A 25184-nucleotide genomic window follows, 5' to 3' on the forward strand; every position below is an offset into this window, starting at 1 on the left:
AAAGGAAAGAGAGGACGGGTGCAGCTCTGAGGGCGTGGTCTCAGAGGAAGGAGGGGCACGGAGCCTGGGTGGGGACCAGGAGCTGGGGTGTACCCCGGGAGGCTCTCATGATGATGATGGGAGCCCTGGCCGGGGGACAACTTGAAGAAATAGTTATTCATTTACGAGACCTTCTTATGAACACCCGATTGGTTTTAGGTCTTGAAGAACGACTAAGGAAAGACAGAGTTATCACCAACTGGGATGGTTCTCCCAGGGGTCTGTCTGCATAGGATGCGCAGAAGTAAATGAAAATCTGGAGGCTTAGAAAGTAGGATTTGAGAAGATACTTGAGCAAAATATAAATCCAAGTGAACCACTGTATGCCCCATAAAGTGAGTCTTTAAATATTTTATAGCGTCCCTCTTTCCCCAAACACAGTCTTTATAACCCGGCAGACACTCTTTGAGCCTCGAAGTCTCTCTGCAGCTGGGTCCCGTCCAGGGAGGGTCTGACCCGGTGACAGCCTTGGTACCCAGAGCTCCTCTGGCTGCAGCATAGATTCCTCCCCCCACCCCCACCCAGCCGGGAGCCCTCCTGAAAGAACCATGGATTTATAATATGAACAAAACAAAGGAGTCAGGCAATGAACAGCTCTTGGAAATAAGTAGGTCAAGACGCAATCAATTTCCAAATTTAAAATTGTGTTTGAAAAATGTACCTTTAATACAGGAGCCTGCTCTGGCCCCGTGGGGTGGAGCGAGTAGAGTTGAAGGATCCGGAGCGGCTGTTTTCTCAGGTAGCCTGAAGTTTACCCTGGAGGTTAAGCAATAAAATGGAAACAAAAATAATTTAACAGTTTTGCAGTTAGTTGGACCCAGCCACGGCTCCCTAAATAGCTTTCACCTTCCTGAAGCCTGCCATCCTCATAAAAGCTACAAGATGCATTTCAAAGCTATGAATTTGCTAAATAGAACTTCATTTCCTCTTCTTATTAGAGGTAATTAAATTTATTAGACGTCAGTAAAAGCCTTGTAAACAGAAAATATGAATGCTTATAAAAGTCTGCCCTTTCTTTTCAACCTAATAATTAAGATGCAACGAGAAAGTAGCTAATAACGGCTCATAATTTATGAGGTGCCATTCACCCTGAATCTGAGACATATTGTGGAGGTATTAAACACTGAAATGAAAATAAGACCCACTGAAACACATTATTTATTAAATACATAACTACTTGGAGAAATAAACACATCGCATAAAGAACTTGATATTTCTGATGGAAACAGTATATACATCATCTCCTGCTCTCGATCTACGACCCATCGAGTCAAATTCTTAAATCAAAGTCACAACTTGTTTAAATGCAAACTGCCCCTGGCAGCCCAGCAAGCCCCAAATTTCCACTAGACATTCACCTTGATATCAGTTTTCAAAGACAGAGTCACTGAGGAGGTTTTTCATTAATACTGTTTTTAACCTTCTTAAAAGCCAAGAACCGCCCCCACCCCCAGCAAGTATTAGAGAAGTAGAAACAGGAGAGAAGGAAGAGCGTCTCAAAAAAACAGTCAGCATTAAAAATTAATAAAAAAGTCCCACCCTCCAATGCACATGGATGTAGAAATAACTGCAGATTTGAAGACAGCCCCCAATGATGTTCACGAACTCCAAATAGAAGTCTAAGAAGTATTTTTTTTTTGCATTTTTATCAATAGTCCAGCTAAAATTTGTGCTTTGAACGCTTTAGAACAAATGCTTATGGAATATTTAGATATTCCATATTTCATCGATTCAAAGGTGTTTCTGCTGTAAGGTACACCTCTATTTTGTGTATCCCCCCAGCATGAGGTGCTCCCTGTGAGGAGCACCCTGACATCAGAGATACTAGAGCTTGTGGAAAACAATACACCTAAGAATCCACAAAACACAACCGGCAAAACTCGGTGAGGTAAAGATCAGTATCAATCTTGAAACCATAATCTTGGATATGATGTGAATAATAACGTTGTTAGTGAAAAATGTCATGTTGGACCTAATGTTGAAAAACCCTAACATTCAGTTTTGTAGAGGGTGGTCAATAAAGGGCCCACGTTGAAGGTGACATTTGAAAGGAGTAAAGAGTGAAAGAAGGAGGGTGCCAGTGGTGTGGAAATCTGGGAGAAGACTACCAGCAGAGCAGAGAGCAAGTGCAAAGGTCCTGCGGTGGGTGGTTACTTGCAGGAAGCCAGAGTGATGGGTACAAAGAGACAGTAGGGGGCTGGAGGGTCATAGAAGCTGGAATCAGGGAATTGGCAGCACAAGTAGAGTTTCTTCTGATTTTCTATAAAGTTGAACAAAAAAGATTTTTTAATTTGGGGAAGTGGGATTATCTGTCCTTTCCATTGCTACCTTTCTAGAAGAGTAAAAATCCAGCTTGCCTTGGCATCTCTGCTGTCCCCTCAGGTGCCCCCCGCACAGATGCAGTGGTCCCAGACAGCCCCCTCCCTCACTGCCTTTCCAGAGGTGGCGTGTCCCTGGAGGGCCCAGACTACTGTCAACAGCAGGACCCTTGAGACATTTTTCACCAACAACTTTATTATTCAAACACGTATCCAAGATAATAGTGTCAAGACTGATTTTATCTCGGGGATCAGGAATTGCCTCCTTTTATACAAATAATGGTCAGGCAGCCGCAGCTCCCAGCCCCTCCCACTACCTAGCACCAAAGAAAAACAGCACCCAGCACCCAGCACCCAGCACCCAGCATCCAGAAACCGGGTTTCTCATTCAATAAGACTAGTTGACATTTCTGAGCAGGGACTGTGAGTGCCTCTTTGCTGTGTTTTAGCATTTTTTCTACCCTGTTGTGGGTACTGTTAATAGCCCCATTTTATAGAAGGGAAATTGGGCAGAGAGAACTCAGTCGACTTGCTTATGGCCATGCTGGTGTGTGTGTGTAGGACGGCCTAGACCCCGGTATGATTTACCCCCAAACTCTGGATCTCACCACTGGGCTACAGTGCTGTGCTCTCCAATGGCAGCCGTCTCAATCTCAGCCGGCAGGTCTGGTGTCTTCTGTGTTGGATGGAAACCCACATGAGCAAAATTGGAAATGCTGCTAACGCCACGCTGGGAGAGACAGAGGTGAAGTACCCAGGCCCTGGAGCCAATTGTCTCAATTTGAATCTCACCTTTACCAGCTCTTAGCTCTGTGACCTGGAGCAAGTGACTTAGCCTCTCTGTGCCTAAATGTCCTCACCTGAAAAATGGAGGCAAGTCACACTCCCGTGGGGAGGCCGTGGACCTGTGTGAGACGGCGATGGGAGGCGCTCAGAACTCGGCCCGGCAGAGGGGGGACTCTTGACTGTGGTGGCTTCTCGTTTCTATCCAGGGGCTTCAAATGAAGCCTAGTTGTCATGGTGCCCCAGGACTCCCCTGAAGTGCCCTGTGTTCAGAGGTGGGACTTCCGGGAAGTGAGAGGATCAAGAGGGTTCTGACCTCACCAGTGGATTAATCCACCAGTGGCTGCATGGACTCAGGGGAGGGGGGACCTAGCTGAAGGAAGTGGGTCACGGGGTGCGCCCTGGGTGGGTCATGTTCTCCCTGGGCCCAAGCCCCCACCCTCTGCTTCCTGCTGCCCTGAGCTGAGTGGCTCTCCTTTCCCATGCCCTTCCGCCATGATGTTCTGCCCCACCTCAGGCCCAAGGGCAATGGAGCCAGCCAACTGTGGACTGAAACCTCCGAAATTGAGTTGAAATAAACCTTTCCTCCTCTTAAGTTGTTCTTGTCAGGTATTTTATCACAGCAACAAAAAGCTGACTAATACAATAAATAGTGCACGCCCAGAATCCCAAATATGTCTGGCTAACGGGCCGTTTCAGATGACCACCCCGACCCTTCTCCAAGAGTCTCATCCCCACCAACGGGCGGATGGCTTGCTTCCAGAAGGTGGCATTTGTAAGAGGGAGAGACAGGTCACTTGTCCAAAGGACAGAGTGTGAGTGAATCTTTGTACCTCAAGAGAGGAGTCCCACCTTGAGGAGGCCCAGGTGGGAAGTCACCTCAGTGGAAGTTACAGAAGCCCCTGGGGAGGCTCCTTGTTGAAAGATGACATGCTGCCTTTCTTCCTTGGCTTTTTAAAATTTTTTTTTTATTTTTTGTTTTTAGTTGTCGATGGGCACAATACCTTTATTTTATTTGTCTATTTTTATGTGGTGCTGGGTATCAACCTCAGTACCTCACGTGTGCTAGGCAAGCACTCTGCCACTGAGCCACAACCCCAGCCTCTCTGGCCTGGCTTTTATTTGGTGTTTGGAATAATTAAAGATTTACAGGAAGTTCCAAAAAAAAAAAAAAAACCCAAAAAACGGGCAGGGACTTCCTGTGTAGTCTCCATACCAGTTTCCCTGATGGTAACACCCTGCAGAAATACCATACAGTCATCAACCTGGGGAACGGGTGGTCCCTCGGTTTATATTTCATTGATGTTCTATTCACACATGCTTATACAATTTTACACGATTGTGCATATGTGTGCAAACACTGCCATAATCAGGGTCCACCAACCTACAGGTCCCCTGAGCTGTCCCTTTAGAGGCTCCTCCCCCTCATACCTATCCTCTGGCACCCACAAATCTGTTTTCCCTATTTTCGTTATTTCAAGGCTATATAATGAAACCATATAACACTGAGATTCATCCGATAATTAGTCCCTGTGTATCCGAGAGCATCCTGTGGTGCGGCTGCACCAGGGTTTGTTTGGCTCTGTCCTATTAAAGGACACCTGACACACAAGGCCTTCTTTGGGGTCCTTCCCCAGCCCCCTTAATCCTATGCAAAACCAAGACCTTCTGCAGATCCTGCTGCCAAGCCTTGACCAGCAGCTTAGGCACCTCAGTGCCTCCTTTGGGACGTCCCTTTGGGTCAAAAATCGTCCCCAGCCTAGGGTGGAGCCAACTCCCCCTGTCAAGTTTTGTCCTCTTCCCTGTGGCTAAGATTCCACCGTGATCACCACCAACTCAACCTGACACAGTGCCGGGGCCAGGAAAAACCTGGGGACGCGGTGCCAGAGCAGGGGGTGGCTGGAACAAAGGTGAGAAGCACCTTTTGGGAGGGGACATTAGAGAGAGGCTGCAGGTGTGTGTCCCCTGCCCTAGAAGCTCTGGTCAGAGAATCCAAGCAGAAGACAGAGCTCTGAAAGGAGCAGATGGGAATGACAGGTTAATTTTACTCCAGCAAATCGTCAGCCAACCAATGTTTATTGAGCACCTGCTGTATGCCAGATAAAAGTTAGTTGGAGACAGTTAATAACTATGAATGATTGGGGGGATATGGAGTGTTCTTACTGTGGAAAATAGTAAAATGGAAGCAAAGAAATGATTCTGTGAAGCTTGCCATGGAAACCGAACTTGACATGTAAAACTGTATTCGTAAGCACTTGTTAAGAGAACCGGTAACAACGACCGGGGTGGGGTGACCTACAAGGGACTCCAGAAGCCAGAGAGGCAGCGTGGAAGTCAGGACTCAAGCCAGGGACTTGGGGACTGCAGAAGCTGCGCGCAGAGCTTTTCACAGGGGTTGAAAGAACAGAATAGCCCACCAGGAGCTGGAGAAGGAGCCGACAGACCGCCAGGCTCACGGTGCCTCCGACTCACTCTGGGATCCGTCGTTGCAGTTATAATGAGCAATTGAGAATCTCTCCATAGAAACTCTAAGAGCCAGGGTCTTCTGGGGAATAAGTCCAGCCTGGAGTAAGAAGCAGCTGTGTTTTACTGACTCTTTATAATGACATGCCCTCCCCTCCGAAAAACTCTGGATCTTCGCATGACCACCTCTCTTAATGGAGCATTTGAATGGTCTTAGCAGTGTTGGAGGACCAAGGCTCAGAAGCACTGGAGGAAGATCCTCAGCCTGTCTGTCTAGCCAGTCCACGTGGAGACCAGCCCGCTGCCTGCCAGTCTGCCCTCTGACGAGAAGCCTGGAGGTGAGAGGCAGGGGCTAGCTCTCCACCCGACCTGGCATGGCTTCCCTGGGACCCCTCACCATCTAACCATTTAGGCTTAGTTCAGGCCTAGCCTCAGGCTGTGCTCCTGAATCTTCTTTTTGACAGCTCTTGATTGCTTTTTTTTCCCTCACGTTTTTGAGTCTCTTTTGATTGAGATGCCGTGAAAATATTTATCATTGTCATCAAGGAGTGACTAAGGACTGATAGTGATTAGCAAATCACTTACATGCATGATCACTAAACCTCTTCTGCAAAGGGCCCAAGAGTGACTGATTGAGGTTCTGTGAGCCCTACCGTCCATTGTGACCTGTCAGCTCTTGGCTGTAATCTCAACAAAGCCGTCACAGATAACGTGTGAACAAACGGGTGGGGACTATGTTCCAATAAGACTTTATTTTCATAGAAACAGGCGGGGGCCAGATTTGGCTGGGTGCTGTACTCTGTTGACTCCTGTTCTAGACTTTACTATCAGGACTTTCTCTTGACCTGCCGGCATTTTGAAGGATGAACCTGGGCTTCTTTGATTTCCGGATCCTGGTCTTTGAATACTGATGACTTGCCTGGGGAATTAACAGTCACCAAAACTTGGTTGGGTTTTGTAACCCAAAGGGGGTAAAAACAATGGCCCTACAAATTGTTTTCTAGCCTAACAAAATTTCTCCTTTCTGGGCTACAACTTTGGAGATGGGGAGACCATTCTTGTAAGTGACGTAGAATCATCTTCAACAAACCTTTGGTTTCTTTGGGAGGTGAGTTCCAGAATGTTCATATTCTTCTCCTATCAGAATGCCCACCAAAAACTTGAAACCCAGTTTCTCTAACATATGTTAAATAACTCGGCCTTCAATTGTGCCCTCTATAAAGTGGGTGTGATGTTTGAAAACTTCTCTTTATACTTTTTCTAAACTTCCCATAGATTGGCCTTGACCTTTCTGCACCCGCTCTGTGAGTGCTTGGCCTTGACCTTTCTGCACCGCTCCGTGAGTGCATCTCTCCATCAGTTCTCCCATTTTGTATGCAATTGAGGAAAGTGAAGAACTAGAAATACTGGTCAAAAACAGGATCGGAAGGTCAGGGGCCTGGTGTGTGGTGTCTAGAAAGGCACCCAAAAGCGTTGGCAAGATGAAGCCATTTGACCAAAGCCGAAGGGTCCATACCACCAAGAGCTGGCAATATGGCAGCCAACCATGCTGCCTTACCTGGGTCCTCGCCGGGCTCTTCCATAGCATCTTCACTGCATGGAGGATTTCCTGTGGCATCGGGCTGGGCACTGAGTTTTGCTGGCCCCGTGTGCTGTCAAACTCACTCTGATTTTGGCCTCAGCCTGGCTTCATGCTTTCAGAAAAATTTGCCCCACTGTCTCTCCCTCGCGGTGCTTGGCAGGGATGCCTCTCCCATTCTGCACGCACGGCTCACTTCCTGGGCACAAAGAAATGGCAGAAAGCTTGGGGGGCAGGGAGCCGAACAACCCAGCCGAGTCTAAACCTTGGGAAATCGAACGGGGCCTGCGTCCCTTTGAAAACTATACACAGACGTTTCTGGCCCAAGTGAAACCATGCTTCTCACAGAGGACTGGAGACAGCAAATAGGGCCTTAGTCATACACAGTTAGCCTCAAACTTAGGTTGCTGCTCACAGGGAGAAATCAATGTACAGTATATTAAAAACAATCACTGCGGCCCTTAAATGATCCAATAGTTTAGCTTTGAATGCATTCAAGCTAATGAGGGCTTTAATGGCTTCTGACAGATCGTTCCATTGATCAAGGGCATGTATGAAGTCCTCTGCCTACTAAGCTCTGTTTTGATTTTGAGAAAAGAAAACGAAACGTCCATGGTAAACAGGGCTTGATTGTTCACATGTTCACTGGGATGCCTCTCGGGCTGACCCTGGCCGGGAGCAGAGGAGGGGAGGACAGTGGGAATCCTATATACCTGGCTTGCTTCGTTCCGACTCTAATCAGGGCGTAATCAAGTGGAAATCTCTGTCTGCAGAGTTGGGGGGTAGGGGAAGGAGGGAGACCAGAGCTCCAGTTCTTGGTGTGGGATAAGTTACCAGCCCTAGCCTTTGGTGCTCTGAGAAGTCAGTTCATTCCTCGGGGGGCTCCGGGTTGGGTCGGTTGAACGTGCTTGCTCCAGAGCGAAAGACCACATCCTCCATGTGAAAGGGAAAAGTGGGCTTTTCAGTGGGGGGGGGGGCAGGAGTTTTGCAAAGGAGCCGATGAAAACAGGCTTCCCTCTCCCTGTGTGTTGGAGGATCCAAGGTCACTTCCCCAAGTGTGGAACATTCCGGAACTTTGGCAATTTTTGCAAAATATATGGAGTCTGTAGAAATTTAAGAGGAGCCCTTAATTATTCTTGTTCAAGAGGTGCTTTGGCTGCTTGCTGTGACCTCGAGAGCAAGATATAGGCCAATCCTGTCTCTCCTGCCTTGCCTGGTTAGAAGTCAGACACGTGTGCAAACTCCTCTGTTAGCCACAAACAGTTTTAAACTGGTTTCATTGGTATTATTACAAGTAGTCCCCACCCTTGGACTTACGTAGGACTTTGGTGGTTACAAGGCCCTTCCAAAGGCCCCCTCTGTGGGGGAGACATGCCGAGGCACAGAGCTGGTGAGTTTTTATCTGGGGGTTGCTCCGGCTTGTGGACCTTTTATCTCCTTGTCTAGGAAGCTGGGAAGAAGGAGCAGGGTACCTTTCAGAATGGCCACCATGAAGGGAGTGACCACCTGGGATCTTTATTTGCTCTTTGGCTCCAGGACAGATGATGCAGAGATGCTTCATGCCACAGTCTCCAACCAAGGGGGTCAGAGTGACTGAGCATGGGGGGTCCAGAGCCACTGTACTTTTCCTGAACTTCCCGTAGACTGGCCTTGACCTTTCTGCACCCGTCCGTGAGGCACAATGTCCATCCCAGGCCCCACTTACCATCTCTGGGCAGGAAGCTACCGAATTTACAGATTAGAAACAAAGGGAAAGCCGAGAGTGAGAGCCAGGAGCACTCCATTTGTATTGGTGCCATGTTTAGTCGGTGGCTTTTGTAAAATTGATGAATTTTGTCTAAAGGCAAGTGCAGACAGGCCAACAGATCTGTATCTGCTGTTATCCATTTAGCTTGACACACACGGGCAGAGGAACTATTTTACCTCGATTCTTTCAAGACTGATGAAAAGTAAATGCAAACAAAGTCATGAACTGCCTCATTGGAAAAGAATCACTGAATCTAATGCTGGAAGTTAATTAATGCTTCCCTCCCCTTGGAATAGACGGACCCCGCTGCTTAGACATTCAGAGTCAATAAACAATTGTTGTACACAGATCATCCATTAGAAGGGGATGGCAAGAACTTTTTTTTTTTTTAAAGCAAATCTAAAATTGCAAAGGGCGACCTAATCCCGCTATAGTAATGGAGTACTAAGGAATCATTTTTCATAATATCTTATTTAGAAAATGTACCAGGCCATCTGCCTGGGAAACACACACACACACACACACACACACACACACACAGAAAGAGAGAGAAGCTGTGAAGAGCTAATGGAATAATAAAGGGATGGTAACATGTTATTTTTCTTAAGCAAACCCACAGCGATCTTGGGACTCCTTTTGGATGACTGTTGACTATTTTGGTATTGGGATATCACTGACCATCATAATTTCGTACATTGAGTGATTACTAAGTACGGGGCATGATGTAAATCCTTAACATGATGTATGATCCCAGGGGAGAGAGCTATCGGATGAGCAAGGCAGGTGTTATCATCATCCCCATTGTACCTATGAAGATTGGAGCACAGAGAGGTCAAGCAATTTGCCTGCGTCACAGAGCTCTAACTTTCATCCCAGGGAACTGGGCTAACAACAGCCTATAACTCAGTGAAGGGCTGTGCGTGCCAGCATGGACCTTGGCTTCCTGAATCTGCGTACCCTACATGGTAGTGACATTACCATTACGCCCATTTTGTAGATGAGGAAACAGAAATCTGAAGGGGTGGGTAGCTTTAGAGTCACCCAGAGATCCAGGACAGGACAAACCCAGAAAGTCTGCAGCCAGAAGCCTCAACTGCCCCTCAAGAGTCAGAAGATCTGGGAACCCTGATGACTGTGAATAGCACTGAAAAAGCAGGGAGCGCACAGGAGCCTAGTTTTTATTTTAGGAGAACGTAGGTCAGATATCGAGAAGAACTTGCCCTGCAAGGTCCTGGGAAGGGGAGAATTGAACAGTGTGATGAGAAGGTGCTGAAGGCGTGGGGGATTGGGGATCTGGCTGGGCAGCAACCTTGTCCCTCCAGGCTGCAGCAAGTGCCCTGGGGGGGGGGGGCACTCAAGCCTTCTTCTTGTTCATATGGAAGAAATAGGAGCCGAGTGGGCGAGGTAGTGCACACCTATAATCCTAGAGGCTAGGGAGGCTGAGGCAGGAGGATCTGGAGTTCAAAGCCAGCCTCAGCAACTTAGCGAGGCGCTAAGCAACTTAGCGAGGCGCTAAGCAACTCAGCGAGAACCTGTCTCTAAATAAAATACAAAATAGGGCTGGGGCTGGGGCTCAGGGGTGGAGTGCTCCTGAGTTCAATCTCCCTGTAAATAAAAAGAAAAGAAATGGAGCCTTAGACCCTTTCCTGGAGTTTCCAAGGCTCTGGTTCTGGAATATTCTGGAGCGTCTCCAGTGAGCTCGAGAAGCAGGGCGTTCCTCTCCCCGACAACCAGGAAACCTGCCTCCCGAGCTCGGTGGCGGCAGCCATGGGTGCCCTTGTCATCCCGCAGGAAGTCATTATGGGCTGGCTGGCCTCCTGCCTCCCCGCCTCGCCCTCTCAGAGCCGCCTGGTTCTCCCGCAGCCGCAGTCCTCACAACACGCCGAGCCTTCCCTCCCCCTTTATGGTTGTCAAATTGATTTCACCACCGCGATACCTATGGCTCCCAATGAAACTTAATTAAAAATACCATTTAATCACAAAGTAACAAAGGCAAACTGGATAAGCGGCATTACCACTTCAGCGCGTTTTAATCCGCACTGCTTCGCTCCGTCTGAATCTGTTCGGATGGAAATTGCCTTTTCAAATCAGAATCCCCTGGTCTTCCATGTGCTTGCTGCTGACAGATCTCCAAAATAAACAGTATTTAGCGTGGCATGGATCCAAATGTATGCAATTTGCCCAGTGGTAAAATCAGCCTTAACTAGAGCAGGAGAAAAAAAATAATAAAAACATAAAAAGTTGCATTTGAGAATACCTTCCCTGGAAACACACAGAAAACCCCCGGAACGAGGGGCATCCATCAAGCAGGGCCTGTGCAATCTCATTTCTAGCATCCCTCGATGCAGTTAGTGATGGGTTTAGAAGCTTATTACTAAAATTGTGTCACAAGTGATGCCATGACCCTGTTCTTTTCTTTTCTGTCTAAAAAGCTCTCCTGGGCTGAAGGCCGCCAGTGGGAAAGCATAGGGCTGTCGCAAAGGTGGTTCTTTGCTCGGACTCTGCAATCCGGAGGTGACTGCAGGGGCTCCCAGGCCGGCAGCCCTCCCCAGAGCTGGGAGGTTCCCAGGGGAAAGATGCTCCTTTGGATGAAGCCCTCTGCTTCCCAGAGACCCTCTGGAACCCTGGGAGCACCCCACGCCCTCCCTGCATAAAACCCTCCTGAGTGTCCTGAGGCAAGTGGAACAAAACCCCAGAGCCACACACCTGCCTCTCCTCCAGCTGGGTCAAAGGTCCTTTTTTCTTTGAGTGACCCTTCCCAGCAATCCCCTGCCTCAGAATCTTTGTGCCTGCCGTCCCCTTCCTACCGTGCCCTTCTTTAACTAGTTGATCTATCAGCCTTCTTGAGTCCCCAGGTCCCCTCGGTCCCCCACCCATGTTGGTATCCTTCAGCACTTACAGTCATTTGGAAGGATCCTGTCATTGACTTCCTGGCTCCCCAGGGACGTTCTTATTTTGGTCACTACACACCCCTGGACCTCCACGAGGCTGGGAGTCTGGTGGAATCAGAGCTCTACCCTTGGATCCTGGGGCCCGCCACACAGTTGAGGCATCAGGAAAGAGGGAGATCAGTGGCCACTGAGTACCAAGCGATGTCTTAGATCACGTCTCTCAAGGGAGCTGGGACCGATGGCCGGGGAAGCCTGATAGGAAAGCAGGCAGGCGCTGGTGCTGATGCAGGTGGTCCCGGGGCCCGGCTGCCTGCTCCTCATCCACACTCAACACTGCAGGTGCGGGACAGCTCTGGGCCCACATTCCCAGGAAAGTCCTTCCCCGGCTCACAGAGGGCACCAGGCCTTCCCTTGGCGCTCAGGTCTTTGCAGTTGCTTTGATATGATCGCCAGCCTCCCCTCCTTCCACCCACCTGAAACCTCCCTGGGGAGCAGAGGTGAGCCCCAAGCACACCAAGCTCCTGCTCCCCAAAGGCCACTCTTTTTCTGAAAACATGACTTCACCTTTCAGATTCATCTAAGGCAGTGGCTTCTCCAACTCCACCATATATCACCTGGCACTGCCTGGAGGGTTTGGAATCTCCCTCCATCCACCCGCCCCCCCGCCAGGCCCACCTGCCAGTGTACAGGGAGCAAAGCACGGAGCCTCTGTGTCTTATCCTTTTAATATCTTTATTGTATATGAATGCTTAATGGTGCACACAACAGATTAGTACAAGCAGTTCATGAATATAGTTGGGTAGGATACACAAATTTGGGGGTACGCACTAAACATTGGTGATTCTTACTACTGGGGTAGGAGCAAGCAGGTTTGGAAAGCGTGGACATGAGGGGCGAAGCAGATCAGGTTTACAGTAAACGAAAACAGGGAGCAACAGGGTCCACTGCAAACCACAGGGGGTCACGCCCACTTCAGAGCGGGGAGACGCTGCCACTTAGCCTGGTGCCATGCTGCGAAGCAGGCTTAGGACTGGCAGGTGCTCCAAATTCTAAAGAGAATGCAGACATTTGAATTTTACACGAATTCTCCCAATTTAAAAGTATTGGCACCTAATGAAATGTAACAAAGGACAAACACCAAGGGGACAAAATAAAGAGGGGCCAGGTGGTCGGGGGCTGGGGCCCTGTCAACACCTTTCTCATCTCTTTTACTGATGAGGAAACCGAGGCTCAAAGACACCGAGGAATAAGTCCAGGGTCTGAGAGTCTCAGCGTGACGGTCTCACTTTCCCACCTCCAGGGGACAGAGTGCCTTCTTCCATCAGATCCTGAAGGCAGGGGGCTATGCTCTGTGCACCTCTCCAGGGCCAAAGTTCTCCAGTTTCTAAACTACTGTGAAGGCTATGAGGGGAGGTGACACGCCGAGGAGAGGGCTAACTATCCTCACGATTTCTGGGGACACCAAAGGGCAGGAGCCAAGCCAGAAAGGGAAAGAAGTGATGATGGCATCACAAGACAAAAACTGGCACAGCGATTCAGAAAGGGAGCGGAAGACATCCACATCCAGGTCCACTTACTGATACGTAACGACACTCTAGAACTTAACGATGTGCCAGGAATTGATCTAAGTCTGCAGCTCGATCACGTCACTGAGTCTTCATCTTGGGATCGGACACCTTTGGCATCCCCATTATAGAGATGAGGAAACTGAGGCAGGAGAATGTGCCAGAGGCCACATAGGTAGTGGGGGGATCTTAATTCAGGCACTCTGAAGCCAGAGGCCGGGTTCAACCTCTGCTCCCCCGGGTGTGTCTGTAGTGTCAATGTCATTAGGATGGAGCACTGGGGTTCTTCAAGGCTCATTATCTGCACATGGGGGAATTAGAGAAAAACTTGTGCTATGCTGGCTAAATTCATGATGCAATGTAAATTGGGCTGGTCTCTGTCATCAGATCAGGGAAAGTCCCTAAAGACGGGATGTCAGCTTTGTTTTAATGGGTAACACTGTCCCATGCCCGACTGTGGTATGCAGGAGTCACAGCTCAGGATTTCACTGAGCTTTTTCTCTGAAAAGGGAAAGGGGCTACTCTTTAGAGTCGTTGCTCTTTTAATCTCATTCTCCTGTGGGAATAGCAACTACAAGGAATTGGAAAAGGGAACACCTGCTCGTGAACGCTTCCTCCAAGAGAACTTTCTACAATGATGAAAATATTCCTATCTGTGTTGCCCCACACACTAGTCCCTAGCTACATGTGGCTGTGAAGCACTAGATATGGTGAGGGCAACTGAGAAACTGATTTTGTAATGAAAAGTGAACTTAAACTTGAGATGCCACAGTCAGCGAGAGGCTGCCATATTGGATGGTACACCTCTAGGGGGCATGGTGAGGAACTGGGATGGACAACTCTAAGTTCTGTCTTTCCCCAGACAACTGGGCCCACTCTACATCTCTGAGGAGGCTGGTGAAGGAGGAAAGGAGGTGAGGCTCTGTCACAGGTTGGGCTACCTCCTTTGGCCCTTCGGGGCTAACAGTCTCCTATGAAAAAAATCCCAAGTGGCCAAGGTTTTGGGGGGAAGTTCTTGTTGAATACCAAATTGGACTATGGCACTGTTGTTTTTCAACATCTTACTATTCACGGGCTCCATTCCCTAGCTGTTTTGAATTGGGACTCAGGTTCTACAACCTGAGGGCCAAGACAGGCCTACACTTTGCCCACGCCCGTGATAAGGTTGCGGGAGAGAAGCCAAGGATGTCTTCTCCTTCTCCACCTAAGACTGTGCTCCTTCTAGGGCTTTGCTTCCAGAAGCTGAGCTCTGAGTTCTGAGACGATGTCTGTGAGGTCAAAGGGCAGAGGCATGGAGGCATCATCCTTTTCCCAGTATGGACGGCAGTCTGGTTTCTGGTCCACGGGTAAAGTTCGGGCGATTCGGCACTGGCACCTGGAAGAGTAAGAACAGGCCATGAACCCACTGGGGAAATTCCTGGAAGATCCAAACTCCTGGGAAACCTGGAGACCAGCGCTGACACGTGCTCCCACACAGTCCCCTGTGGCAGAGGTCACAGGGACAACAGGGGAGAATGAGGCCACAACACAGAAGGCAGGTGTTCATGAGAAGGAAGAACCGCTCCTCAGGCGCCAGGACTTGGCTTCTTTCCGATTCCCAGATCTGTATTATCTTGAGGAGCTTTGGAAAAGCCAATCATTAGAGAAATGCAGTTACTCTGCCTTTAAAATAGTGAATTATTTTTTCATTATCTCAACTGTTATTTAAAGTGTGTGATTAAGCCATTATCAGATTTAAATGTTTGTGGGATTTCGATGTATTACTAGATTACTGGGAAAGATTAAATTGAATTTACTGCATTAAAACGTCCAAGAATAGATTAAACAATATTACAGACCGGGGTTGACTTTGGAGATCCTGGAGATTTACAAGTGTCCCAGCTTGCTGGGCTCAGAAAAAAGCACGCCAAGGAGAGACCGATTTATAAGGATATATGCAAATAGAGGTTAATAATCATTTCCACTGATGAATAGGTGGGGGGAACTTCCACAAAATTAAATTAAGAGGCTAGCAAGAGTTAGTCCCTAAGGAAAACACTTAAATCACGGTTTTTATTAAATGGATTATTCATCAATAGTAGAGAAATTAATTATCATATGCAGCTAAATTATAGCCTCGTAGGAAAAAAATAAAAGTAAGGGGCAACGTCACCACACCTATGCAGGCAGCCAGCCACCTCTCCAAGTCTGGCTTATTTAAAATTGGCCCGGGAGAGCTCAGTGGCTTTAGCTTTATTTATCTGAAAACTGAGCATCGGAGAAAAGGAGGCAAATAGCAATAAAGAAGGAACGATTTCTCCACTCTCTGGGAGTATGTGGCTGCCAAAGTGCCTGCATCACAAGTGGAGTGGATGGGAAGGTGCACAGGTACCCACCTCCGCCTTCCACAATCTCTGTCTACATCAATTAAAAAATGGGCCAGACCCACTAGTGTCTTCCGACTGTGTAGGAATGACCACAAAGGGATCAGAGAAGGGGATGTCCCAGCCCCACTCCAAGCCTGATGGGACAGAAGGTTCCTAACTGCAAGACATCTCCTCCTCTGGGGAATTATTAATGGTGAGGGGCTCCTCAGGGGAAAACATACTTCAACTTTACACCTATTTTCGCATGTGGTTAATTGCCATACCGGCATCCTATGCACTCAATCCGTCGTACATTACACATAACATTCCAATATATCTCCGGCTCTCCGCATCAGGCCCTGATAATAGCGTCTGTTAACATGCACTAAGTACTATTATGTAGCACATCACTTCATAAATAATAAGATTAGCTGACCTCAGGGCCTCAAGAAGAGTAATGTGTTTAAATGTTCTCATTATTTATTTAAAACAAGAATTAAAGCAACAGAAGCTGCCTCTGACAATCCTCTTAGCATAAATATTAAACTGTTTGCACTGATAAGCACACATTGCACTGGGGGACAGAGGGCGCGTTCTGCAGACGACTTCACAATAGGTGTTGGAGACCGGGCTGCTTGCTGGCCCTGTTCTCAGGGTGCACCTCCCTAGTTCTAGAGATAGTCTCTAAATCACTTGAAAGGGACGAGGGGGAAATTAATATTCAAGGGAAGCTGCGACTAATTACAAAGGAACTCTGCAAAGCTTTCTAAATTGTGCTTTCTCTCTGCCTCAGAATCATAGAGTAATGCTCAATTTACTGGGTAGGGAAAGTTATTCCAAATTGAGCATTTCAATCTCACAGTGGATAAATTATCCGTGCACACATTATCCTGCTTGGCAGATTAAAGGGCTATGATAAGTGTCGATCCACCTAGAATATCATAAGGTTTGTGAAAAGTCAATAGAGATGCTTTTTCACCTGTCAGATGGGGTTGGCCTCCTCACTTTGAGAAAGTATTAAAAATATTAGAACCCGCGGCAGAGGTCTGCTTAATGCCGTGTCATACAAGCTTCCCAAGGCCACTGGCTTTGCTTTAGGGCAAAGCTGTTACCAGGTTTTTTGCCACTGGTCTTCGCATGGAAGGAGGGAGCCATCTCCTTTCCCTGCAGGCCCTGCTAGGCGAGAGGTGTTTGTACCCACTCCCTCCACCTGGGCTTGGCTTCCCTGAGTTTCTTCAGGGCCTTAATTCAGCAATTTCAAGACGCTTTAAAATTCTTAATGCCAGTGCTCCTTGCCAATTTCCAAATGACGGTGAGAGGGCCCAGCCGAGGGCTCACTGAGATGCTGCGTTTCCCATGAGAGGGGACAGACACTCCCAACTCACATTATACCCTTTGCTTCTGCATCATGCTGGGCCCTGGAACTGGAAAATAAAGGTTTGAGAATGACTTGAGGGCACATCCCCTCTGGGTTTTTATTCCTCTTGATGAAATCACTAGTTCTGCCTTCTTGGACCTCAGTTTTCTAAGATGGGCAAATAGGGAGGGTGCCATGTGGTGGGCAGGGGAGTGTCCTCTGGCCTCCTGGAGCTGCTGCTTTCCAGAGGCATGACACTGAAGGTTCTTATCTGTCAAGTGGAGACGATATCAATAACAACAAGATGACAACAATACAGCAGAGTCCCCTTTTTGTGGTTTCACTTTCTGCAGATTCAGTTACCCACTGTCAATCATGGCCGGAAAATATTGAAGGGAAAATTCCAAAAATAATTTGTAAGTTTCCATTTGTGTACTCTCCTGAGGAGCATGATGAAACCTCATGCCGTCTAGGTCTGTCCTGCGCAGGGTGTGAATCATCTCTGGCCAGCGGGCACACACTGTATATGCTACCCGCCCCACACTGTCATGGTTTGATGACCTAGAATTGCTCCAAAAAGATGATCTTCCTTCTGACATACCCTCAGGAGCTCAATGGCAGCCTAAGGCAATATCACAATGCGCCCACACCAATTAGCTGGGTTCGCCACGTCACACAGGCACTGTGTCACCTCACAGAAGCACCATTATTGTCAGAAGGGTGAGTGCAGAAGATGATATTTTCATAAAGAAAATGCATATTTATATGACTTCTATTATAGCACACTGTTATAATTATTCCATTTTTAGTAGTTTTTGTTGTTCATCTCCTATTGTGTCTAATTTTATCCTAGCTATGTATGTATTAAAAAAAACGTAGTATATAAAGGGCTACTATCCAAGGTTTCATGCGCTGTGGGTCTTTGGACATATCTGCCCTGGTTCAGGGTGGGCTGCAGTAATAATAATACCTTACTTATAGGTTGTTGTGAAGATTACATAAATTAAAACATGTAAAGTGCTTAACACTGCCCGGCAGGCTGCTGGAGGAATACTGACATTATTATCACTCTCATCACTTCCATCACGTGTACCAGTGACGGAGGGGGGGCACCTGTGCCAGTCTCCTTCCTTCACACCCCTGGGTGGGTAACCTCTGCACTGGCTCTTTCTGGAGGATACTCTGGAGATCCAGGAGCAGCACTTTCTGGCTGGAATCAAACTGAGCCTACAGCTGAGTCCTGTCCACAGGACACTCTGGGACACTGCTGCAAATTTCCAGTGACGGGCTGCAGTGCTCAGACTCAGACAGGATCAGCCGTTGTTCCTGAAGACCCAGAACAAGTGAAGGGCACTAGTGTCACATTTTGTAAATGGTGGCTGCTTCAGATTGACTTGATTTGTTCCTTAATTCACAGGTTCTAGAGTCTCCTGCACAATAAAGGGGCCCCGAGTTGTCTGAAGACATGTTTTAGAAATACTGATTATGGCAGATGGTGGTTGTCGGGTATCGATTCCCTCCTTCCCCACCAACAGGATTCCACTTTTCCTGAGGGCAATTCATCCCTTCCCCATGCTGAGCCTCACGGTCTGGATGGGCCGGCTCTACCTCTGTGGCAGGGGAGAGTTTTGAGGAGCCTAAGCTAACGAGCATGTCCCCCTCTTCCAGCCATAGGGAAGGTTTGTGGGGGGAAGCATGACTCAAACTAGGGCCAAATCAAGAACAGACGAGAGGACTGTTTTGGGAGCTGAGGGGAAAGACCTTCTCTCTCGTGTGAACTATTGGCCGGACCTGCCAGAGTCATATACCACCATGCTACAAGATGCAGGGTCCTAGATGATGTTGTTCCAGGGCTGGATCAGGCCTCACTAGCTCTGCTTAGACTTTTTGGTTCCACGAGTCTTTATTGTACGAGTCAGGTGTGTCTGTCACTTGCGACCCAAAGAATCCTAGCCGACATGCTGGTCTTGCTTCCCACCTCTCTGTCACCTCCTGCCTTTGTGGCCATCTGTGGCCGTGGCCCTGCCACGTATCCGATGTGGCTGTGGATAGTCTGGTAGGTGAAGGGACCATCTGGGCCTGAAAGCATGACAGCCTGGCCTTGGCCTTTGGTTCAAGTCAAATCAACCATTTGACTTGGGATAAATGTCTACCCAAAAGTCAAGGGAATGCTAGTGTCACCCACGCTGTCCTGTGTGAAAAGCAAGGCAGAGCTAGATGATCTTTTGAGAAACATTTAAAAGATTCCCCCAACTTAGTGTCACTCACATTTCCTTTCTAAATTCACATTATTACTTCAACTCAAAGGACTCCATAAACCACTCCCCAAACTCTTAGCTACTTAGGAAAGATTCTCCCGGAATGACCTGGTGACAGAACAGGAAGCGACTGAAAGGTGTCACGCTGGCTGCTCTGTTAGCAGATTGTCCAGAGGTTCCCCAGCCCCCACCCCAAGGTGTAACTCATACGAGCCTCACTGCCCACTGATTTCCCTCAGGGCTGCACTTAGGTTTGGACGATCCAGATTGCAGTTACATTAGTGAACACTGGTCGCCATGCTAAAATTAACCACTTTAGCTAAAGTGTGTGTTAATTATGGGTATGCAAGCAGTCAATAAAAGGTTAATGCAAAAGTCAAAGGATAAATTTCTTCCCTTATTGCATCACTTCACAGACTAAATGACTAACATTATACTTTGTGTTTTTAATCAATAGGTTTTACAGTAATGTGCTGGCCATTGATTTTAAGAAAACACATACGATCTTCTTCCCTGTCCCTAAATTTTGCAACAAATAAAGAAGGACAGGTAACACTTCCATTACTCTTGAGGCAATGGTAAAGATTTCAGGAGGAGTGGTTTCTGCCAATAGAGTCATTGAAATATGCAAGCTTAAAACACACACACGTGCACATACACACACACACACTGAACTTCATGGAGAAAGGTTAGCAGGCACAGGCCACCGAAGAGACAAGAAAAATGAACCTGTAAAGAGAGAATTCTTTACTGGGAAAGAGGAGAGTAACTCTTGATGAGAATAACAATTACATTTTGAATATTATTAAATGTCCCACAGAATTTCAGTACACAGCACAGGCTTATTTGATTTTCACAATAACCTAAGAGAATGGTGGAGATGGATATTTGGACCCCTATTTTGAACGAGGGTTGCCTTCCCTCATCTAGTGGTTAGTGGGGAAGCCAGGGTTGGGCCAGACTCATGGGCATCTGGGTGGCCTCCCCCCACCCCCATTATGTTCCATCTTTTTCATAGACTTCATTTGGACTAAAAATGGATCCTGTCCAGTGACTACTGAGCCAAAAATGCCAACTTTAGATATTCAGGAAATTACAAAACATTTTGGGGCGGGCGGGTAGGGGAGGCAAATATTTTTTTCTAGTTTCTAGCAAGACTATTGTTATGACAAATGACTGACAAAACTTGTTTTTCTTGTTTTCATTCTAATGACTTTGAGATTCTTATGACATAAACATCTATTGTCTGTCAAAATAAGAAACTGTTGCCTTTGAAGGGTATAAACCATCTCTAGTTATAGTCTGTGGGTGACCTTGAGAAAAGTATTTCAAACTCTTGGTTTCCTCAACTGTTATATGAAGTTCATGTTTCCCTGTTTCCCCGGGTTATGTGAAGATAAGATCAAATAATATATATGAAAGTGCTCTAAGATATGAAAAATGCCATATAAATGTATAATTATGCCTTTATGTCTCTTTTCCCAGAGTACGTAAATTCTATTTTTAAACATAGCTGATCTTAAAATGAAATACAACCCACTTCTAAACGTGAGAGCAGTTCAAACCAACAATTCAATCAGAAAGTATCCAATTACTAAAAAAAGTATATTCTTTAAGTCGGATTTTTTTCTGGAATTTTCATTTACAATGAGGTGTTGACAGTCACTCTAGCTCATGTTGGACAGAAGTCTGTTTTAGGGTGTCGGCCCCATCAGAATGGATTCTCTCAAACAATACAAGATACTCTCAAGGCTTAAGAGGGCTCAGGTAGAAAATACTGGTGTTACATCAGATCCACATTAACCTGCAAATCCCAAGTGCCAGGATCAGCATGAAATAATGGTGTAAGGGGCAACAATTCCCTCAAAGGCCTTATGCTTTGGAGGGAGCATGGGACCAATATGGCAGTCAAACATACTCTGCCTCTGCTTCTGTGGGCCATGAGAGTCACAGCCCTGCCGCAGAGTGTGATTACGGTATTGTTATCTAAATCCTGGACAGTACTTTATGTACAATTTAAGGGATTTTCATGTGTAACGTTTTGCTCTCCATGTTGTCTGCTTAAACCCCACATTTAGAATCTCGCCCAGAAGAAGGGGGCCCTCCACTGCACTGTTTTTCAGCCTCACTATGCTTTGTTTCAAGTGATTTGTTTTGGTCAATGGTGGGAAGAGTATGCAGTCCGGTCCTTGACACTCTATGGCCTCGGAAAAGAGTTAATTCATTTATAATTTGTCTTCTGGGACTTTTGTTATTGCTATCCTAGCACGCTGGAAAACTTTACAAATAAATAGCCACCCTGTCCTAGTTATGTCTATCTTAATCGCCTACGTTGGCAGAGATGGTTTTATAAAACCAGCTTGCCAATTTGCAGAACTGTTTACCTAATGTAGAAACACTAAGCAAAACCAGTTCCTAAATGAATTTCTGATAAAGGACACAATCACTCTGTCTTTGAAAGGATTTTAGCCTGTTGCTTCCGTCCCACATTAATGTTTGCAGATCAGTAGAGTCAAGAACACACACCCAGAGTGAGGAAAGGCCACGCTTCTGCCCAGGGGTCAGCTTTTTCTTTCTTTCTTTTTTTTTCCCCCCCTTTTTGGTCAATAAACTTTTATAGTAGGTAGTACTTTCCAACCGTGACCACTTGAGAAGCTGGGCTTGACTTAGCCTCTCATTGTGGACAAATCTACTTTTGGGTCTCGCACTTCTGGGAAAAAGTGAGAAGTTTAATAATATAAGATAGCCTGTTTGGTCACTTTAAAAATACTTAAGACTACCAAATATACCCAGAGTGTTTTTAAGCACCAGGATGATGCCATGGCTAAGCAGACATTTTTAAAGAAACTGTTATGCCATTCAGCATGGATAACCCTGCTGCCTGGATCTTGGTTTTAAAAAGTCACCATATTGACAGAGGACCTACCATCCTGTTCTTCCTACTGGGAGAGGGACATAGTGCAGGCTCCGTCCAGCTGCCATAACTGGCTTGCAACCTCCACATTTGTTTGAAACTCAAATGACATTTCCTACATAAACAGTGGTTCTCACAGTTTCCAGTGTCCCCCCTCAACAACTGCATGGCCTATAATCTCTCTGAAATGTACTATTAATAATACTGTAGTTCCCAATAACCATGAGTATTAAGGTTTTTGTTTTTGTTTTTAATGAGAAAGAACATTTAGAATTCCAACTTGGGATTCCCAGGAGAGATTTCATTGGATGAGGGCTTCCTGGCCTTCTGGCTGATGGAACCAGAGCCTCTTCCCAGTTGGAATCACTGCTGATCAATGATCCTCCAGTGACAAGACCAAAGGAAAAGTAATAATGCTAATTAAAAGCATTAAAGATAGCCAATGACAAATGTTGAGTACCAGGTACTGTACATGTTCCATTTAAATGTTTGTCCTCAGAATGGAAACTGAGGCCCAGAAGACTAACCAACCTGATATATCACAGCCAATTGAGGGAGAGTCAGGATATGAAGCCAAAATCAACTGACTCCAAATCTCAAGCTCTTCATGCTATTCCAAAATACAGATATATAAAAAAAAATGTGGCCCTTCCTTGTTAAAACAGTCTCCCATGGCACTCAGTCCAAGTCAGATTCTCCAGAGGAGGGTCCTAAAACTCTTCAGGTTCACAAGTGACTCTTGGCGAGTTGGTGAAAGCACTGTGACAAGTTAACCCATCCCCAAGGACCCCAAAGATGCTACAGGAGCATTGCTGGGGTGGGGGAGACGAGGGTATCTTTGGTCTATAAAGAACCAGCATTAGATTCATCTCCCTTGCAGAGGAAACCAGACTTAGGGTCGGCTCTTTCAGATCTGTAACTTGGCCCCCTAAGCAGGCAACATACAACAGGTCTCCTGAAGTCCCTTCCTCGACTCCAGGGACCCTGGCAGGCCCCCGGAATCACTTAATATGTGAGGCTGCTTGGCTCAGCACTGGGGTGTCAATTCAGGAGTTAGAAGGTTGAGAATAATTTTATCCGCAGCCTCATTTGCCGCTTCTCAGTTGCATAATAACAGTGATGAATGGTTTAACTTGACAGCTGAACATTTAGGAGCTGCTGACCTTTGGTCTCTGGTCACATGAGAGGGTCACCTGAAACTTGCATGGCTTCTACCTGCCCAAGGGTAACAATATAAAGGTCAAATGGGCTGGACGATTAGACGGATCCGTCTGAGGCAGCTTGGTTGGAAGTTGAAGAGAGGCCGGGTTGAGTTCCCCGGCACACAAAGCTATGGGACCACTGCAGAAATGCGCCCAACAAAAGATATACAATTTCAAAGCAGTCTAGAGTAACTTTCCTTGCAAGGGAATAGAATGAACTCATTATTTTTAAAGGGCAACAATGAAAACAAACACTTTGGAAGAAAATATATTCTGCCAGGGACTCAGCCATCGGGAGGCAAAGCACGAAGGCGTGCGGCTTAATGAGCGGTATTAATGCTCTACCTGCATCATGGCAGAAGGTCCAACTGGATGCAGTTACTGGAACAAAATCCCCATCGGGTAGTATCAAGCCCTCCTTTCAGTCATAGAATATGGTCTCTCTCCTGTCCTCGGTCAGCACAGTATCCCACAAAGGACCGTGATTGACAAAAGATAACCCTTTCCAAATTTCATGACTTCCCTGTTGCTTGAAACTTAAGTAAGACTTGCACGGGACAGGCTCAAACTTCAGAAAGATTCCACAGAAACTTACAGTTAGAAATTCAAGGCGGCTGTGGTTTTCAGATGCACTCTACGTTTTTGAAAACATTTTTTTTTTCCCCTGCAAAATCTAAAGACTTTGCTTTTGACTGTTTGGTTCAATTCCATTTACTCAGAATCAGATAATGGGAGTCACATGGGTAACGAATACAGTTATGATAATAAAAGCTAAAAAGCCAATGTCATCGATTTCCAGAACCTAGGAACTTCATAACTTGTGGAATATGCAGACATTACAGGAAAATCTGATTCACACAAAGAGCCTGCTTTTCTACAAAGGATTCTTTCCTGCAAAGTCAAAAACAGACAGACAGATTGCCATTGGGGCATAATCCACTCATGCTCCCGAGAGATGAGCAGAGCAAAGGACAATGGCTTACAGAATAAAAGGCCAGCTGTTCTGACTTTGGGTGGCTCATTTGAGTTGTAAGCTGTGAAATAAATTTGAGATGATGGTTCCCCCATCTGCTCACCTGTCAGTCTATCTCCGCTGCACTGCTGTTTCTAGAAACACTTCCGTGTAACCTGCTTAATTGGTGTCTGGCTGCTGAGAAACCTCTCCCAAGTTTATCTTAACCTTACTGGGAACTTCAGCTACTTGGACCCTCACGTCTCCCTAAGAACATGCATGGAGAGGTTGGCAGAACTTACGGTAGAGAACTCAAGGGCATCCAATACTGAATACCATGAGGCCGGCCAAATCCAGTACTAGACAGAAAATGGTGGACTGAAATCAAAATGCCAGTGTATCAGGGTCATACCAGGTTGCTGGAGAGCTTATGCTTTGCGCTGGTTTAAAAGGTGAGCTCCATCAAAATTCTTATGAAGCACCAGCTGTCCGTCATGATGCGATCTCTCCTTTCCCCATCCCCTTCTCTCCTGCCACCCGTCCCCTGTGCACCTGGCTCCACTGGTCCTAGCTTCCTTGCTCTTCCTTAAACAGGCAAGGGCACTCTCAGGGTACCAGCACCTGTGATGCTTCTGCCTGGACCTATTCCCTAAGATATCCATCGGGCTTACTCCCCTCATGGCCTCAGGTCACTGTTTCAGCTGAATCTAATCATGGACCTTCCTTGACCTTTCCAACTTAAGATGGCAACATTTCCCCTTTCTCCCTTTC

General features: G+C 46.8%; 1 protein-coding gene across 1 annotated transcript in view; it reads right to left on the reverse strand.

Moving 5' to 3' along the window:
• Nucleotides 1–12533: 12533 nt before the first annotated feature.
• Fto (FTO alpha-ketoglutarate dependent dioxygenase) overlaps nucleotides 12534–25184 on the reverse strand; it is a 371520-nt gene continuing 358869 nt past the window's right edge. The window contains exon 9 of the mRNA XM_015488487.2: nucleotides 12534–14760. Coding sequence (XP_015343973.1) covers nucleotides 14607–14760 — 154 coding nt within the window. The 3' untranslated portion in view covers nucleotides 12534–14606. The remainder of the gene's footprint in view (nucleotides 14761–25184) is intronic.

Source organism: Marmota marmota, unplaced genomic scaffold (genome assembly GCF_001458135.2).
Source record: "Marmota marmota marmota unplaced genomic scaffold, marMar, whole genome shotgun sequence".
In the NCBI taxonomy this organism is placed as follows: domain Eukaryota; kingdom Metazoa; phylum Chordata; class Mammalia; order Rodentia; family Sciuridae; genus Marmota; species Marmota marmota.